This window comes from Populus trichocarpa, chromosome 17, assembly GCF_000002775.5.
Source record: "Populus trichocarpa isolate Nisqually-1 chromosome 17, P.trichocarpa_v4.1, whole genome shotgun sequence".
NCBI lineage: Eukaryota > Viridiplantae > Streptophyta > Magnoliopsida > Malpighiales > Salicaceae > Populus > Populus trichocarpa.
In genome coordinates, this window is record NC_037301.2 from 14,622,274 (window position 1) to 14,640,897 (window position 18,624).

Consider the following 18,624-nt stretch of genomic DNA (forward strand, 5'->3'; position numbering starts at 1 on the left):
TATCTAGAAAAAAAAAAAAAAAAAGAACAAAGACAAAATATCAACAAGTAAGTGGGTATTATTACTTAATTATTTGTTGTCATATCTTTGAAATTCTTCAACATCTAAAATGCGAGACAAGAAATTTGCCCAGATTTGGAAAAAACTGGGCATCTGCCAGCGAAGTTTGATCCAAATTATGCCCATCCCAACCTGGCATATGTTCTCCGAATATCTCTCTGTGTATTCCTCCATTCTTTTTCTTTTTCTTTTAACATTTGTTATTAAATTCAATGGCGTCATCGTATATATGATTAATCTTCTGTTATCCATCACCTTTTTAATCATGCACGTCGTGAAGGCATTGTCTATTAATTCAACAGCCAACCTTGCATATAATATTCCTTTCACCAATGTGCAGCCAAGTTTCTCTCCAATTTATAATTTTAATTCCTAAATTAATAAAATAATTTGAGCCCTTCTTGCTATAAATACTAGCCTAATCCATTAGCAATCAACAGTCATCGTCGTATTAGCATAACATTTTCTTCTGCTTACACTTTCTGTTGCCATGGCTCTAACCCATTTCTTCTGTGCAGCCTCTATCCTCCTGTTATCGTTGTTGGTCATTGCCTCTGCTGCTGATTATGGCTATGAACCAAAGCCTGATACTGTTAAACCTGAAACTAGCTATGTCCCAGCACCCAAACCCAAGCCAACTTATGATACCCCTAACTCTGGCCATGATCAACCAAAAGCTTCCTATCCAGGTTATGGATATGGCCCAAAATCAGACCTTCCCAAACCAAAGCCTGACTTTAAATACAACCCTAAACCAAACGTGGATCTACCGAAGGTGACCGTCCCAAAAATACCAAACCATGGCTACCATTATATCCCTATGCCACACCACCTCCCCAAACCAAAACTAAGCCATGGCAAACCAGGTTATGAGCCCGAAAGCTTGCTGCCAATTTGCGTTGAAGGTCTTATTCTTTGTAAATCAGGTTCTAACTATATTCCCGTCGAAGGTAGTAATTTCTATCCTTTAAACTCTATGCCATGACTAATTTACATTTGTGACATTTATTAATAAGAGATCACCATTTTCTTGCTCCATGCACTCGGGGAAGTCAATTTCCGGCCCCCCATCTTTTACTTCTTGATCAATTTTTATTAAAATCTAAAAGTGTGGGCAAAATTAGATCAACTAACTATCAATCTCAATTTCCATCAATTTTATGCATCACATGATGAGGAAACTGACCTTTTTACTAAATGCCCTTAAAAAAACTGGCAATAAATAATGCAAAAATTTGATGGAGACTGGTGATTAGTAGTTGTTATCAATATATATCTTACGTGGATAGCATAGTCTTTTTTTTTTTTTTGATTTACGTGGATAGCATGGTCTTAATTATAAGAGAAGTTGCCAAAACATGATGTTGACTTTTGTTATAAATACAGGGCCCAAAATGAAGATTATATTTAATAAATAATCATGTATCTTTAATATAATCATGTTTATATTTTGAAGGGAAAACATTTTTTTGTAATAGCTAATATGTTTACATCGAATAAATCCAAAGTTTGATGGAGTTTCTGCCTAAAAAATTCTTTTCTTTGCTACAGGAGCTAAGGTAAGGATAGCATGCACGGGGGTGGACCAGAATGGGAACGAGGCAACACATTTCTCCTGCTTGACTGATGCAGCTGACGCCCATGGTTACTACTTCAAAACCTTGTTTCCTTTCGGTGGTCTTGGCCATAATTTAAAGCTTAAAGAATGCAAGGCCTACCTTGAAAACTCTCCATTGGAGACCTGCAAGATCCCAACAGATGTCAACAACGGAATTAATGGAGCCCTCCTTTCTTCTTACCACGTTCTCAGCAACAAGAACATTAAACTATATTCCATGAGGACTTTCTTCTACACCTCCGAAACCACATCAACCTCAACAACTCCACCTGGGGGTTATTAATATTTTTTTTTTCATGGCTAAATTCTTTATCATTCATCTATTTTCCATGTTTTTTCATTAGCTTTTGGCCGGGCAATTGATTTTCATTATTCCTGTCGGTGTTTTTTTTTAATTATCATGTTGGATTTTGTTTATGCCTTGAGATATTGGTAATGAATCATGTCCTGTTGTTTCTCTTGTATGCAGCATGCATAAAACATGGTAATAAATCAATAATTTTTTTTATATTGAAATTCAACTCGATTCAAGCCTACACTATCTGAGTTATGGGTTAATCCAATAACTGGTTAGATCGGGTTTTAAAATAGTAATTCAAAGATAAAATCCACATTTAAATAAAAAAAATATAAATTTTATTTCAGATTCGATTTAGGATGTGATAAAGAATACTTTCTTAAATATCATCAAACTAAATATTTTTCATAATTTTATTAAAAAGTTTTTTAGCATTGAAACAAAAGGATTTAATTCCTTTAATTCATTTTTTTTTTGTTAACCATGACAACTGAAAAATGTAAGAAATGAAATTCTTAAAATCAAATGGAATAAACTTAAAACCAAAGGGCCAACCAAATGTAGATTTCAAATTATATTATATTAAAAAAGAAATAAGACTAAGAAAAATAGACCCCCTACCATGCATGCAATCGTGCATGGGGAGTTGAAACGCCATGCATTCTTTTCGATTCAAAGCATCTGCTTGGCATGAAGTAAGAACAGCATTTCGAGGAAGAGGGGAATCAAGAAATACAGTACATTACGCGAGGAAGAGGGGATTCTAAAACGTTAACAGATTCAGAAAGCATAAAGGAAGCGAGTGACCACACAAGATCGGCGCGGTTTTCTTCTATAAAGCACTACTTCCTAGCCCGGGTTGCAGAGCTGAAATGGATCTCAATCTATTCAGGTATAGGTGGGACGGAGACAAGTACCAGCTCCATTCTACGGTAGGCTTTCAGGCAAGCTAGGTGGCCTTTCAGATCGGCTTACGCTTTCCTCTGAGGAAGTGGCTAGAGATGCACGAGGGAGTGAAAGCCTCTCTGATTAAATGAGGGTTCTTGTGTTATATATAGGAGCCGAAGCTGCGTAGTCCTTTAGGTCAGTCAGTTAGCCCACTACGCCGCCATCAGAGACTGGATTAGAGCTGGACCGGACCTCCATTTTCGGAAAGATCACCGCGCAATGGAGACTCACTTTTGACCTAGTTGCTGACAGATGGAGATATCTCAACCATCCATAAATGCTCCTTTTCTTTTAAAATCATCATAAATTAAATTCATGTAGTTAATATAATTTTTTCTCTATGGTCTCGAAATAATAAATCTGATATCGATATCTAATTAATACACGACTAACATATGTGTCAGATAAATCTGCTATAATACGTTAATACTACTATTTTAAATTATTCTTGAAAACAATTCTAAACTTTGAATTAATAATAGATTTAATAATTTACTAATAATTAAACTTTTTTAATCTAAAAGTGAAAAATTAATTTATTTCAATACACCAGTCTTATTTTGGTACCTTAAAAAAGGTTTAAACAGAACACGTTTAATTAATTTCAAGCACTTATCCAAGAAAATCATCTCGATTTATTTATTTTTTAATTAATAGTCATTATATTCAAAGCCCTCTTACATATAACCTTCCTGTTTGTGCAAGAAAATTGCAATTTCACATTCTCCTTTTGAGACATGAAGTTAGAGTTGTGCCAAAAATCCAGAAAATCCCATGTAATGTGTTTCTCTCTCTCTCTCTTTATTTTTTCGCTCATAAATTCGCATTTGTAATCTTTGATATTAATTATTATTATGATCTTCATCTTTGATTTTCTTCTTTAACAGCTATTTTTTTTAATTAGTTTCTTTAACATTTCTGTAAAAGTGAATCAAAATCTAAACTACTCATGTTTAGTTTCCTTACATACCACCATGGACTTAAAAATTACTGATATAATTGGTATTTTTAGAAACTGCAAAAAATATTTCCACGTTAATTTCTCAAAAAAATTATCCCACGGGGAGAATATTTCATTTATCATTGATATTAATTGTTAATGCAAAACTCTATAAATTCTCCCCATTGTTTCTTACAAAAAAATTGAATTAGTCTTCTCTTTCACTTATACAATATGGAGTTATGTCCTAAATCCAGATATTATTACAAGGTACGTAGTCTGTCTCTACACATTCTCTCTGAAAAAATATTTAATTTCTACATTTTATTTTCAAGAGAAACATTCAGTTGCTCTTCATCTATAACATGTAGCATAGGATCATACTTCACAGTGGTGAACTAATGTGACGATTAATGTCTTTATAGAACATTTTTTCCTTATTATTATCTGAATATTGAAATTAATGATAGAATCTTAATTGATGATTTAAAGGTATTGGAGACAATGATCTCAATTTTTTTGATATTGGGATCACTTGTTTCAACACTAGCAGGCGCAAGCACAGAGTACCAAGCAATAAACTGTAGAAAGCATAGCGCAGTCTTGACAGATTTTGGAGGAGTTGGTGATGGAAAAACATCAAACACAAAGGCTTTTAAAGCAGCAATTGCCGAGCTAAGTCAGTATGCATCAGACGGTGGAGCACAACTTATTGTACCGCCAGGAAAATGGTTAACTGGGAGCTTTAACCTCAGTAGCCATTTCACTCTTTTTCTTCATAAGGACGCTGTTCTTCTTGCTTCTCAGGTATGCCTCTTGATTACTTGTTAATCTAGAGTTTGAAGAAGTAATAGTGGAGGAGCACTTTAACGTTCTTTGCAAGCAGTTTTTGAGTTGTCATGGACGGTTTTGAAACGGTTTATGTTAGTAGGCGACATCAAATCATGATTTTGAAACTTTTACTTAATTAAACTTTAAACCAGATCTAACATGTTTTTAATTGTAGAATTAAGACTATGATAATGTTAGAATAGATTCGTTACATGATTGGTAGTGATTCCTACTTAAGAAGTATTTCACACCTTAGACCCTTCAATCTAAGCCCATAAACTTGGATGGAGTTTGCCCTGAAACTGAGCCTAGGAAGACTTGTTGTAGGTTTATATTAGGCTCCTGATATGGGATACTGTCATCATCAAATGAGATTGGAAACTCTTGTTCTTGGCAATTGTTTAAACTATTTTTCATCTATATGTATATATTGATTTTTTTATCTATATATTCATCGTCATTTTTGAACATTTACATGATCATATTGACAGGATGAGGCAGAATGGCCTGCTTTCCCTCCATTGCCCTCCTATGGGGTAGGTAGAGATGAACATGCTGGAAGGTTTAGTAGTCTGATTTTTGGGACACATCTAACAGATGTCGTGGTCACTGGTAATCAAATCTCCAGACCCTTTATGATTTTGGCCTAATTATGAAAAATTATGCATCATTTTGATTTTTTTTTCTTTAGCCAATTTATGTCTAATTTGGTGCCTATGGGCTGTTCTTATTAGGTAACAATGGTACAATTGATGGCCAGGGTGCAGTTTGGTGGGACAAATTCCACCAGAAAAAATTGAAACTGACGCGACCATATCTGATTGAGTTTCTGTACTCTGATCAGGTTCAAATATCCAACCTTACATTGATTAACTCTCCATCATGGAATGTTCATCCTACATATTGCAGGTTTGACCTTTTTTGATGTGCTCAGCTTTGTGTAAAAGTTATGATTAAGCACATTATTTAGCAGATTGCATGTAATTGTGGTTCTGATGTTTTGGGAAATGCAGCAATGTGTTGATCCAGTGGTTGACAATTTTGGCACCAGTTGATTCTCCCAATACAGATGGGATTAACCCAGGTTTGAATCAATTTTCTTATTTTCAGCTTTTACTCATGCTTGGTGTGTTCAGACTTGTCCATAATCGTTTCCCTCTATTTTTTTTATATATGTTTTTCAGATTCATCCTCGAATGTTCGTATCGAAGATTCCTTTGTAGTATCAGGGGATGACTGCATTGCAGTTAAGAGTGGATGGGATGAATATGGAATCAAATTTGGAAGGCCTACGCAACACCTAGTCATAAGAAGGTTTACCTGCATTTCTCCTGACAGTGCTACCATTGCTCTTGGAAGTGAAATGTCCGGTGGAATCCAGGACGTTAGAGCTGAAGATATCACAGCCCTCAGTACCCAATCTGGAGTTCGAATCAAGACTGCTGTAGGAAGAGGAGCTTATGTGAAGGACATTTTTGTAAGAAGAATGACCCTGAAGGCAATGAAGTATGCCTTCTGGATGACAGGCTCTTACGGGTCACACCCTGATACGGGATATGATCCAAAAGCATTACCTGAGATCAAAGGAATAAGTTACAAAGATATAGTGGCTGAGAACGTAACCTATTCGGCGAGACTAGAAGGAATTGAGAACGATCCTTTTACAGGAATTTGCATTTCTAATGTAAACATAAGTTTAACCCAGAAACCTAAGGAACTGCAATGGAACTGCACTGACATTCAGGGAGTTTCAAGCAAAGTAACTCCTCAGCCATGCGCTGCGTTGCTGGAGAAAAGTATCGAATGTCCTTTCCCTGAAGATAGACTGCCAATTGAGGATGTAAAACTCCAAACTTGTTCTGCTAGTAGTTAGAATTATACTCCCGGTAATTAATGAATAAAACAAGTTGATGATCCTAGACAGGACAGGTTATGTGAACGACATTTTTGTAAGAAGAATGACCCTGAAGACAATGAACTTTGTCTTTTCGATGATAGGCTCTTATGCGTCACATGCTGACGAGGGATATGATGCAAAAGCACTGCTCGAGATCACAAGAATAAACTACAAAGATGAAGTGGATGAAAACATAACGACTCAGGGAAAACTAGGACTTGGTGAGGAAAATCCTTCTATAGGAATTTGCATTTATAATATAACAATGAGCTTGGCTAAGAAACATAACGAACCAGCATGGAACTGCACTGACATATCGGCAGTTTCAAGCAATGCGACTCCCAAGTCATGTAGTGCCATGGCAAAGAAAAGCATGGAGTGTCCTTTCCCAGAAGATAAACTTCCTATTAAGAAAGGCTCCAAACTAGTTCTGCCACTAGCTAGATCATAACCCCATTAAGCCATGATGGATCTCCAAGAGAAACGAATAAAATATGTTGATCTTCCTATATAAGCATGGACAAACTGTAGAATATGTTTATAGTCCTAAATAAGAGAAATGTGTGAATCAAGTAAAAAAAGATCAATTTTTGTGCAGTTTCATTGGCTCCCTATGTTTTATTGATCAAGAATGATGAACTGAATGGAGAAAATTATTGATTTAGCTAATGTTGAGAGTAACTACAGATGAACAGAAATTTCATAGCTTGATCTGTACAGCTACTGGTAAACTAAAACTTGAAAAGAAGATGTCTAAACCTCTCAGAAGTCAGATTATCCATGATCTGTTCGGAATAAAATCTTCTTATGTCGGCAAGATTTTCTGATAGAGATTAATGTTACTCTCTTTCTCATGTGTACTGAAATCACCTACACCAAATTGGGTAACAATATGACTCTCTTGCTGTTTATATCGACAAGATGAGCCATCTCTCCTAATTCGACGATCCTGCATCATACAAACAACATAATAAATCCAATATGTTCTGAAGTCTTCAGATGGAAATGTTCTTAGTTCTTACATCATCAAGCAGTAAGTCACGAGGCTCAAGCATGTGGATCACATCCCCCATTGTAGGCCTATGTTTTATATCACGATCAACACAGCGAAGAGCAAGCAAAAGTATTCGTTTTAGTTCCTTAGATGATGGAATTTCTGGCAATTTAGGATCCACAACAAACATGATTTGCTTATTCGCAACCATAGACTTCAACCAGTCAACCAAATATACCTGCATTCAATGACCAAGTTCTATGATCAATGAAACATTTCTTTATATACCGAAAGGAAAACGAGCTCAGGTGCTTGAAGATAAGAAATCTATACCTGAGGCTGATTGTGATCTACAGGAGCCCTGGCACATATGATCTCCATGATAAGTATTCCAAAGCTGTAAACGTCACTTTTTTCACTCAGAACTCCAGTATATTCGTGTTCATGAGCTAAATAACTGCAAACACATCCTCCTTGACATGGTCAGCGCAAATTACCAAGTTCACTTGCAGTAACCAGGGCAAAATTCCTATGTCATAAGCAAGCTGATCCAGAGAAACTCACCCAGATGTTTCCATTGCAAGAGTTGTTATGTCGATCCATTGAGGGCCGAAGAGTTTAGCAATCCCAAAATCAGATATCTTGGGATTCCACTGGTGATCAAGCAGTATGTTGCTAGATTTTAGGTTCTGATGAATAAACTTTGGCTCGATATCTTCGTGAAGGTAGGCTAATCTTCAGAAGCAAAAGAACATTACATTAATGGAAGAGCAAGCAGTTAAATTAACTGAAAAGAATCAGAAGATCACACAAGATACCCTTTAGCTATTCCTTGGATGATGTTCATCCGTATAGCCCATGTTAGAGGGCTGGGTTGTTCAGGACATCCATAAAGCCATTGATGCAGATTACCATTGTCAACGTACTCGCTCACAAGAATTCTAATAGAAGGAAAAACCAAGAAAAAGAATGAGATAAATGAAATTTTATTATTGATTCTGAAGAGAAATTAATTAGCCTTGGGATGAAAAATGAAAAATTCATCTTGCGTAAAACAGTAGAGTTTCTGAAAAGAAATTTACCTGTAACCTTCTTCCATACAGTATCCAAGCAATTTGACTAAATTCTTGTGCCTGATATGCCCTATCATTTCCGCTTCTGCTATGAAGTCCTCAGCTTGACAACTGAAGATTCATTAACTCATAAGCAATTAAACAAAATTCTGATATGCACCATTTCCTTCTCTTTGGTAATCTAGCATGCATAATTTGATGCAATCAATAAGTCATCTATCTTCTAATAAAGATTCAAAATTGAACACCTGTTACTCAGTAGCCTCTTTACAGCCACTCGGGTAGTATCCAACAGCACGCCCCGATACGCAACACTATAATCTCCACTTCCAATCATATTCATGTCAGCAAATCCATCCGTAACAACCTCAATCTCTTTCAAAGCAATCCGGTTTCCCCTCCATGCATCAGGAACCACAGAAGAGTACCTAGCAGTAGGCTCCAAATCAGCTACACCAGTACCACTCCATCGAGTTGTGAGCCCAGTGCTCACATTAGAACATTGATCAGTTAAAATCACCTGATGATGATGGTCTAACTTTTCAATGTTCATTTCAACCTCCGAAATCCGATGCGACAGAAGCCTTTTATCCTTGGATGGAATAGTGTAAGAATTCAGAAAACCTTTCATCGAAATGGGGTTCAATAAGCGCCTTAAATGGGGATTGAAAGGTTTGGATTTTCGGCGACAAAGACAGATGAAGCAAGCAGCCATGATGACTAAAAACAGAACAGTGAAGACAGCAATCAAAGCAAGAATTAGAACCCATAATCTTATGCCAAAAAATGAGGTGTGCTTTGATAACTTGGTATCAATTGATGATGTGTTGTAGGACATGATTTGAGAAAGTGGTGAAGCTAAGGAGTGAAGTCCATGGAAAACTGGAGAATTTCTTGTTTTCGATTTTTTGGGGATAAGAAGAGTTTGAGATTAGCCATATGACTTTGTGTTTCAATTTTTGAACATATTCATCATCAACTAACCAGCGGAATAGCGGGAAAGGCTTGACTCTAAAATAAACTTACTTACTTGAAAAAACAATTGGTAATTCTTTTTCTAGTGTGAATGTATTTCTTGAATCAATTTTTGCCTGTGATGCGGATGGAGTGAATGATAAAGAGTTTGTTATAAGTTAAAATTGAAGATCATCGAAATAGAAAGAATTTTGAAATATTTTATTTTATTTTATTATTTCTTTGCATACCAAAAGACTATTATAATTTTTTTTTTATATATAAAAACTAGAATAACCTAGAATTATAATATTGTATAAGAAAAATAAATTAGAAAAAATATTATATTTAAACAGGGACATACTAAAGAATAAAAAAAGAAAGAAATACAATTAACTAAAAAATTATTTATTTTTCTGAAAGAACTCGTGTATCACTCTAGGTCTGAAAAAACTCATCATTAAATTTAGTTTTATATTAGAAATTGTCTTTCATCAAGAATATTTTTTATTTCTTTATATCTTCACTTGCTAAAAAGACTATTATAACCTTATATATATATATATAAAAGCTAGAAAACTTTAATAATACTAAATATGAATAATAAAATAGAAAAAAATTATTTTATTCAAATAGAAAAAAAACTAGAAAACATTATAAAATAGAAAATAAAAATAAAAAAATAAAATTAACTAAAAAAATATTTATTTTTCTAATAAGCTCTGGCATTACTTAGATCAATCTCTTAGACCCAGTTAGGCTATTACTAGATTAAGCTCTTAAACCCAGCTAGGCTTGATATATTGACCTAGAAAACTTATGATTCAATGCATGACCTTATCCGGTTTCAAGTTGAACAGGTTTTAATATTTATCCTGTGAAACCCAGAGTAGAGTTGAAAACGTCAAGATTAAATGGAGGCACTGAATGCTTTAGCCTAGTTACTAATTCGACAAATTCCAATTTACAGTATTGTTTCGATTTCTTTATTATTATCACGGATATAACTTTTTTATAGGTGTTCTGAATGTTGTAGAATAGCTTCTTGCTGGGAGAGAGCCCATTGTGATAGCCTGACACAGATGAGATGGAGAGTAATCGACTTCAATCGCATTCTTCAACCAGAAAAACCCACTCTGCTGCAACTATTCTATCATTTGGAAATTAATAGCTTCTTGTACAGTTATATGCACCAGCGTGTAGCTCCTTAGGTAACTCATACTGTACAGTTCAAAAACTTTACATAAAAAATCCCAGGAAGCAGAAGTGTTAACAAACAGTTTGTGTGTATTTCCTGTGTGGCAGCCAAACTTCATATAGGCCCTAAAGTTCCTTTTCCTTTCCAGAATCATACCATAAGTTTAAAACTATGCTCTTTGAGCACATACAACTCAGTATCAGTGTGACATGTCATGGTATTGGGGGGATGCAAAGCTGCTCAATCACTCCAGCATCAAAATGTTTCTTTATCGGTTGCAACTTGATTTCGTAGAGCTTTGGCCACAATTTTCCAGTAACTGCAAACAAATTTTGAACATGGACAATAACTTAGATCATAAAACAAGAAGTCAGCTAAGATGGTATGATTCCTTAGCAAGGTAATGTTTGGAGAATGTTCTTACAAAACAAAGAGAATTTGTCTCATAATGTCAACTCAGCATTTGCAAAGTATGGACCACAGAAATATGTCAATGGCATTTCAAGTGAAAAAAAAAAATCAAAGAAAAATCATAATGTGCAAAGAAAAATCATAACAGAAACATGTCTCATAATGTACAAAGAAAAAGCTTACCGAAAAGGCGGTTGTCATTGGCATCCCATGCTATGCCATTTAAAACATCAATTCCCTGGAATGCAGTGAAAAATCCAAATACATGAATTAGGAAATGAAAATACTTCTATAAACCCACAATCTATATAAGAAAAATGAAAGAGGAAGAGAAAATGACGTGAAATCCAGTTCCTTTCAAATATGTCTTCCTCTTCCATGTAGCGAGGAAACAAATGAGAGTCATTACATCACGAACTGCTTTTACAAATTACTTATGACTAACACTTACGTGATATCCAGCTTCTATCAAGCCTTTTCTGCAAAACAGAAAAGAAAACGAATGACTCTGAAAGGAATTGCTGAAACAAATATCAGACACTAATAAACTATGCACAAGGAAAGTGAAAGAAAAACAGAACCTTAAATTTGGAAGGAGAATCCATCCAAGCACGGAACCATCTCTCTGTGAGATTCTTGCAATGCAATCAGTCTGCCAGACAGAACAAAAGGTTTAGGCGACATTTGGATGGAGAGTCTTTGCTAGCTTGCTTAGTAAAGTCTTTAGCATTTGGGTAAAATGCAAATGCCTGGGCCAGGTTAAGGGGATCTAAGAGAAGGGGAAAAGTTATTTGCTATCATGTAGCTCAATCACTAAACAGAAGCCCAAAAACAGGATGATTGGGATAAAAGATACATAAGGCAAAGGATATGCATTAAAGTCATAAATTGCCTCTCTTCAGCATGGTAGTTAGTCCCTCCATAAGGGACTACTATAACCATGCCCTCACTCAAATGCCAGAGTAATTATTACTGGGAAATTCTCCAATCAGTATTCAAATGAGCATAATGAATATCTAAGAACACGCCTGCCAAACATTAGCCCAAACTTCATCATTCACGAACTCTAGTTCATTGAGATAGTGTACTTCATGTCCATTATATCTGACAATTTGTTTTCCAATGACTGCATCAGAAAAGACAAAAAATCAGCAATTATGCAGAGCTTAAAAGGAAAAAAAAATGAGTTCACACATTAAAATAGGAATTAGCACCGTAATACAGGAAAAATGCAAAGCTAAAATGAGTAAAGAAACAAATCACAATTATGAGCAACTACATGAATTGAAGGCTATATGAACATTGATAATGTTAGTGGGGAAACAATTGAAAATTGTTCTAAAGAAGGATAAAAGAAAACGAACAACAAAAGACCACATAATTTTTCAGAATCTGACACTAACTGTTTTATGCAAGAAGAACCTTTCAGTGTTTGAGGGTCAAGCTGGTATAATGCTGAAGTCCCATCACTGCCGAACAAAACTTTTCCATTGGTAGCCAGTCCCCAACCATCTTCCATCTCATGAGTGAATTCCCTGATCTGCAATAAAAATAAACTAAAATTACGAAATATCTGAAACTAGAACCTCTAATTCACCCCAAAAGGAAGGAATATCTTTAGCAATCATGCATGGAAAATGCAGAATGATAGTTTTACTACAAGGTAAAATTTGGTCTGCAGAGGAGTTTTATGAGCAGTAACTAATCACAATTGTAAAAGCAAACACAATACAAGATGGTAGGCATTCTGACAACCATATCATCTTAATAAAACTTAATAACCCAATGGAATAGCAGATGTTTTGAGAATCAAATTCAGAGCAGGAGAATCCTATCGCACAAAGATGTGGTTTGGCGATACCCAAATGACATGATACAGATCTCAAAGATTCCTACATTTACATGTGTAAAAGGACCTAACAACCTTATTGAATAAATACATTTGCATATAGTAAAAGTAATTGTTTAGGCACAAACTTTGCTTAAATCATTTCTGTCATATATGAAGCCGGTTTTTGTCGACCAAGTTACTTGGAACAGACTGCAAAAGAAAATAAAATAGGTATATTAGCTATTTAGCATATTTTTTTAATTTGACTACATATATAAAACCAACAGCTGGACAAACCAGATTAACTAACTATGCAAATAAATTAAATAGGATGCTAAACTTGTAGTTGTCATTATGAATGCAAGTGAAAATGTCAAATTTCGACACATTTTAATTCCAAATATAAATATGCTGAATCAACAAGAGAAAGAATTGCAACTGAATCACACACCTTTGCTCAAGCAGGGTTAAACCTTCCCCGAAATAAGAACCATCCATCTCCTGAAGAACCTCAACCTGTACAGAGAAACACAACTTATGGTCTAAATTAAAATATCTGGCTTGTTACAAGATTACAATTTCAAAATTGGTCATTTGTTGAACTTAAAATCACTAAAACATCTACTGACCATTCACAAAAAGAAAAAAAAAAACTCGAATTTTTCGTGTTGAATTCAATTGATCGGTCCATTAACAGCACCAATAGCTAACTTAAAACTATCACTTCTATCCTAACTTCAGGCATATATATGTTCATCAGTTTCAGTTCATAAAGAAACGCCATGGAACATGATTGTAGAAACATCAAGCACAAATGAGAACCCAAACACTAGAGCATGTACCTTCCCAGTATTAAGAGCTACTCTGCGAACAGATGACTGAAATGAAAAGGTAAATAAAATGATCAGGGAATTGAATGCAATATAAGTGTAATTGACAAGAAAAGCAAAAGACACTGCAAAGTACACCGCCTACTTTTGAAAAAAAATGCATCTCACTGAAACATCAATATTGTAGACACATGTTGAAACTCAGAATCATACAATTACCAAAGGTAAATTACATAAACAACGTATGAAATGACACAGCAAAACATAAATGAAGAAGGAAAGCAAGAAAAAAAGAGAAAATCTTGAATTCCATATAAAAGAATATTACACACACTTGCAGACACTGGAATAAACAAACTTACCTTCCCATAAAGGCCAGTTGACTCATATAGTGTACCATTTCCAGCATAAAGAAGACCCTGAAATCAAGATTATTGCAAGTCAATAAGCTATTAACAAATAATAAGCAATTCATACTCAGTGAAGAAAACTCTCAATAATTTGGAATAGCTATCTGAAAATGTGTGCTTAGGGGTCTCAATCAGATTGTTGAGGAAACAACAAAAAAAAATTATAATGAAGCAAACGAACAAGACTGAGCTACATGAATGGCATCAACTCTTTCATGCCAAGTAAACAAATATGACAATGCTGTAAGCTAAATGAGTTGACAGTCAACAAAAACTTCTGGTAGTGTCATCATCAACTGGAATCTGAACACGAGCTGGATCCTACAAAATACCTAATTTCAGTCTAACAATGAATTAAACGAATCCTTTTGACCTCACTCAAACTGAATGACTAGTCTCCCATTTTGCTAGGTGTAGCTCTAGCATAAATCTAAATTAAACTAAAACAAAACGAAGAGTCAAGACATTTCCAATGATAAAATTTAATTAGATTTTATAGTGTTTTATTGAGCTAAATTAGAAACAGAAACGAAGGCTGCAAGACTTGCAAAAAGATCCAAACAATTATATTAAAGACAATAAAGCCAAATCAAGCAAAAACAAAGAAAACCCAGAAAAGGATTTACCTGAGTGAAGGCACTGGGATCATGAGGGAACTCATTGAAGACTTGAATTGCATAGAGTTTAGGAACAAAAGCAACACCACTCCGAATGCTCGATGAAACGCCCAACAGATAAACAACACCGAAAATCATGACCAAGGAAACAAAGACAGAAACTTTCTTGTACCTAAAACGAGTGGAAGCTGAAGATGACATTGAAACATTGTTGAGTTTCTTCTTACGAGGTTTAGCTGCCATGGAAGGATGGATTCACTGGGACCGGACCAGTGATGGTTGGTGAGTCAAAGCTATAACTTTAACCGCTATTGACAGATGATCCTTGTCTCTGTTGATTGGAGGATGGATAAAGTACATTTTGGTACTTGTAGTTTATTAGATATTCCATTTCGAATCCTTTCACATACAAATTCTCAATATTTAACATTTATTATTAAACCCAGTCTAGTTTAACTGGTTAAAACTATATATTTATATTTTAAAAATATAAATTTATGTAACCTTGTGAGCATTTTAGCAAATATTATGTCATGAATCATAATATTAAGTGTGTTAGTATTAACATTGGAAGTTCTAATTTATTTAGTCATAATTATTAATGAAAATTAGTAAAATATATGTTTTTTTTTGTTTTTTTAATCATCTTTTTTTTATTTTTTTATCCTTAAATATCTATATTTTTATAGTATATTTCCACCTAAATATATAAAAAATAGTTATTTAAAGTTCGGTTTATATATTGAAAAAATTGAAAGCTTTCAACTATAGAATTATTGTATGGAAATTTTAATAAAGGGACCAAATTGGGATATTGAAACGATATCTGAATCATAGAGTAGTTTACCATTTGGACTTGATCAAGGGCTTGATCATTTTCAAAGCCCACTAGAAGCAGATTCGAAACATGGGCCAACCAAACATTTAAGTAAATAATGGGCTGAAAAGTGTTAGGCTCTGCAGTCTGCTTTTGAGGGGAAAGAAAATTTAAGTTTTCTATGAAAACTTTTTTTTTTTTTCCTTGTGTCCATTATAAAGAGGTAGCGTGAGTTTTTTTAATTATTTGCAAGATATCTAAACCTGAATTTTTCTATAATTTTAAAATAATAAACTTAGAATCATTAATTAATTAATATATGATTGTTACTTGTTAAGTAAACTTGTTATAATTTTAAAATAATAAACTTAGAATCATTAATTAATAATGCACATGACAACATGCTAAAAATAATCTAATCATTTAGGTGAGGCATAAATGACTGATTATTAATATGCATAGCATAAAAATCATGGTATGAAAATAATTTTAAGCCACCATGACAAACCAATGATATTTTTCTATATAAAAAACACTTGATAACATTAATAAATACTATTTTTTTTCTTTAATAGATTACCATAGATGACAAGCATTAACGATACATTTTCTTTTCTTTGAGGAAGTTCAAGGGTTGAGTGTCATACACTCAGTCACAATGTAAGGAAAGCAAATCATTTTTCCTAACCAGACAAGTCATGTCATACAATCCCATCCCTGAACACTAGTTAGTCTTGTTCATATGTTCCCTGTCGTACAATGCCTAAACACGAAACTAGACCAGCTCTTGAACATCATTCTCATCATGCGAAAGAATATATACTTTATCATAGAATATTATACACTCATCTCTTAAAATATTGTATTGTTATTAAGGCCAATTTAGACAATTATGATGGCCTCAAAGATCATAAAAAAGCACATATAAAATATCAAAAATATCTCAGAACTAGTGACGACAAAAAACGACATCATGTGTAAGATTTTTCCTATAGGGTATGGTATTACAACCTTGATTTTGGCTCCATCCTATGTCTTTACAATCTCTATATGAAGCTCATCACTCATTCAACATTAGTATACTAGCTAAAAAAAACACAACTGAGGTATTTGTCATTACACAATAAGAGGATAAAAGTTCTATGGTATATCTCCAAAGATTTAAAAAGAAAATGCTAAGCATGGAGAATTAGTTTGAACCCGTCACCACTAAAACCCTAATTAGTGGAGTCTATAACTTCTTGTTATGGGAGAGTTTGTACACTCTGCATGATAAAACTCTAATCAACATGAACAAGTAATGAAGAACTATATTTGAGTAGAGGAAATACATGCTTAGTTTTTAGTTAATATACGATCTAGGTTTTGTCTCCTAATTTTTTATGATATCCTCCACGGACAAGAGACTAAAATCCTTGGAACTCAAGGATTCCTGATAATTTGAATCCAGAAAAGAGACTAAAATCATATAAAGCAGCCTCACACTTTAGATCAACAACCAAATTCTCTTATAACAATATCAACACAATTCTATGGATGCTGCTAATCAGATATCCCAATTGGCTGACCACATCATACACCACATTCTCTTTTTTATTTCAACACCAGAGGTGGTTCGTCTTAGTGTCTTATCCAAGGCATGACATCGGGTTTTCACTTCTTTTCCCATGTTTGAGTTCTCCAGTTCCTTTTTCGCAAAAAATTCTGACAGTAGTTTCGAATTTTCTATCTTTCTCTACAAATCTTTGCTTCTACAATGCCATCAATACAGAAGCATACTAAAATTTTAGTTTTCTTTCGCCCAAGAAAAAACCAGTAATGCAGCCTGCCCTAGACAGGATGCTTAAGGGGTGATAATATCTTTCATTTTGCGTAACCAGTCCCTACCATAGAATCTATGATGACTAGTTAGGGTTCCTAGTGACCATAATACTAGGTAGCGACTTCTTAAACAAGACATTTTCCCACCAAAGAACAAGATGTTGAAATATGTTCTTTGCATTTAATTTCTTAAGACCGGTGTTATGTCGGGTGCGACAACATATATGGGACAACAATCACGACATAACACATCAATCAATAGACACCATGGTTAGCCAATGGTATTTTTCTATATGAAAAGCACTAGATAACACTAAAAAAACACCATTTTTTATAACTCGAGTTGGTTTAAATCCTGAGTTGACCTGTTAAGTGTAATAACAATGGTTAAGATTAAGGCCTAAAAAGAATTGATTTTTCTATTTCTACATGTATCTTTTTTTTTCTATCCTAACAATCCAATTCATGTAGGACTACTAATCCCAACAGGATTAGGATGTACTAGTTTATCGCTTACATTTTTGATGTGGGTTAGACCCAAATTTTTTGGAAAGTAAAAAAATAATATCTAGACCTTCAAAAACTTTTTGACATTGTCATTAAATTTGGTACAACGGCTCAAACTTGAAAAGACCTAATTTGACTTTTTTATTAGCCTGGATTTTAAACTAGGAATTATCCTGATATGACTTTGTCGACTAGGTAAGTCCAAAAAAAGAAAATCAAAGGAAGAAAAAAAAGAGACCAAGTTCACCGTAGTTAAGCCACCATACCCGTGACCCGAGTTATGGACTCCACTAGGCTGAATTAATTTTTATTTTATTATATGATAAAAAAATTATAAAAGATAAAAAAAAAATACCAAAACCAATTTACAAAATCAAGTCAATACTGAATGATAAAATTCAATAAAAACCTACATTAAAGTGGAATTGAGAAAAAAAAAAGATAAAAAAAAGCCCAATAAAAAAACAAAAGGCCACTAAAATAAGCCATGGACTTGATACTAGAAAACCTAGGTGCATAGGCTAGAGGTAGGCCTCCGTGCTTGGGTTGTCCCTTTCTTTTTTGAGAGA

At 34.2% G+C, this 18,624-nt stretch overlaps 4 protein-coding genes across 8 annotated transcripts; 2 read left to right on the plus strand and 2 right to left on the minus strand.

Annotated features, from left to right (window-relative positions):
• The first annotated feature begins 511 nt into the window (after window positions 1–511).
• On the plus strand, window positions 512–2,025 carry LOC18106472 (proline-rich protein 3). Its single transcript, XM_006372336.3, has 2 exons — window positions 512–1,010; window positions 1,612–2,025. The coding sequence occupies exons 1-2, from the start codon at window positions 551–553 to the stop codon at window positions 1,959–1,961; spliced, it is 810 nt and encodes a 269-aa protein (XP_006372398.2). The 5' UTR covers window positions 512–550; the 3' UTR covers window positions 1,962–2,025.
• Window positions 2,026–4,287: 2,262 nt separating this feature from the next.
• Window positions 4,288–6,664, plus strand: LOC18106471 (probable polygalacturonase). The gene is made up of 5 exons (XM_006372335.3): window positions 4,288–4,671; window positions 5,187–5,307; window positions 5,430–5,604; window positions 5,709–5,779; window positions 5,880–6,664. The coding sequence occupies exons 1-5, from the start codon at window positions 4,369–4,371 to the stop codon at window positions 6,566–6,568; spliced, it is 1,359 nt and encodes a 452-aa protein (XP_006372397.3). The 5' UTR covers window positions 4,288–4,368; the 3' UTR covers window positions 6,569–6,664.
• Window positions 6,665–7,227: 563 nt separating this feature from the next.
• On the minus strand, window positions 7,228–9,583 carry LOC18106470 (probable serine/threonine-protein kinase At1g01540). Its single transcript, XM_024588959.2, has 7 exons — window positions 8,908–9,583; window positions 8,669–8,770; window positions 8,405–8,527; window positions 8,151–8,321; window positions 7,920–8,043; window positions 7,615–7,824; window positions 7,228–7,541 (listed from the first exon to the last, which is right to left on the minus strand). Exons 1-7 carry the CDS (start codon window positions 9,495–9,497, stop codon window positions 7,398–7,400), a joined length of 1,464 nt encoding a protein of 487 aa, XP_024444727.2. The 5' UTR covers window positions 9,498–9,583; the 3' UTR covers window positions 7,228–7,397.
• Window positions 9,584–10,750: 1,167 nt separating this feature from the next.
• Window positions 10,751–15,224, minus strand: LOC18106469 (glutaminyl-peptide cyclotransferase). 5 transcript variants are annotated; one of them, XM_024588421.2, is made up of 11 exons: window positions 14,920–15,219; window positions 14,246–14,302; window positions 13,896–13,931; window positions 13,505–13,569; window positions 13,200–13,263; window positions 12,645–12,762; window positions 12,251–12,348; window positions 11,804–11,874; window positions 11,674–11,701; window positions 11,406–11,460; window positions 10,751–11,130 (listed from the first exon to the last, which is right to left on the minus strand). In XM_024588421.2, exons 1-11 carry the CDS (start codon window positions 15,151–15,153, stop codon window positions 11,024–11,026), a joined length of 933 nt encoding a protein of 310 aa, XP_024444189.1. In that variant the 5' UTR covers window positions 15,154–15,219; the 3' UTR covers window positions 10,751–11,023. The 5 variants fall into 5 exon arrangements, 3 of the variants coding, with proteins under 3 accessions (XP_024444189.1, XP_024444186.1, XP_024444187.1); XR_008057671.1 differs by having other exon boundaries at window positions 11,036–11,130; window positions 11,632–11,701; window positions 14,920–15,223; XM_024588418.2 differs by having other exon boundaries at window positions 11,674–11,874; window positions 14,920–15,222.
• Between the last annotated feature and the right edge of the window lie 3,400 nt (window positions 15,225–18,624).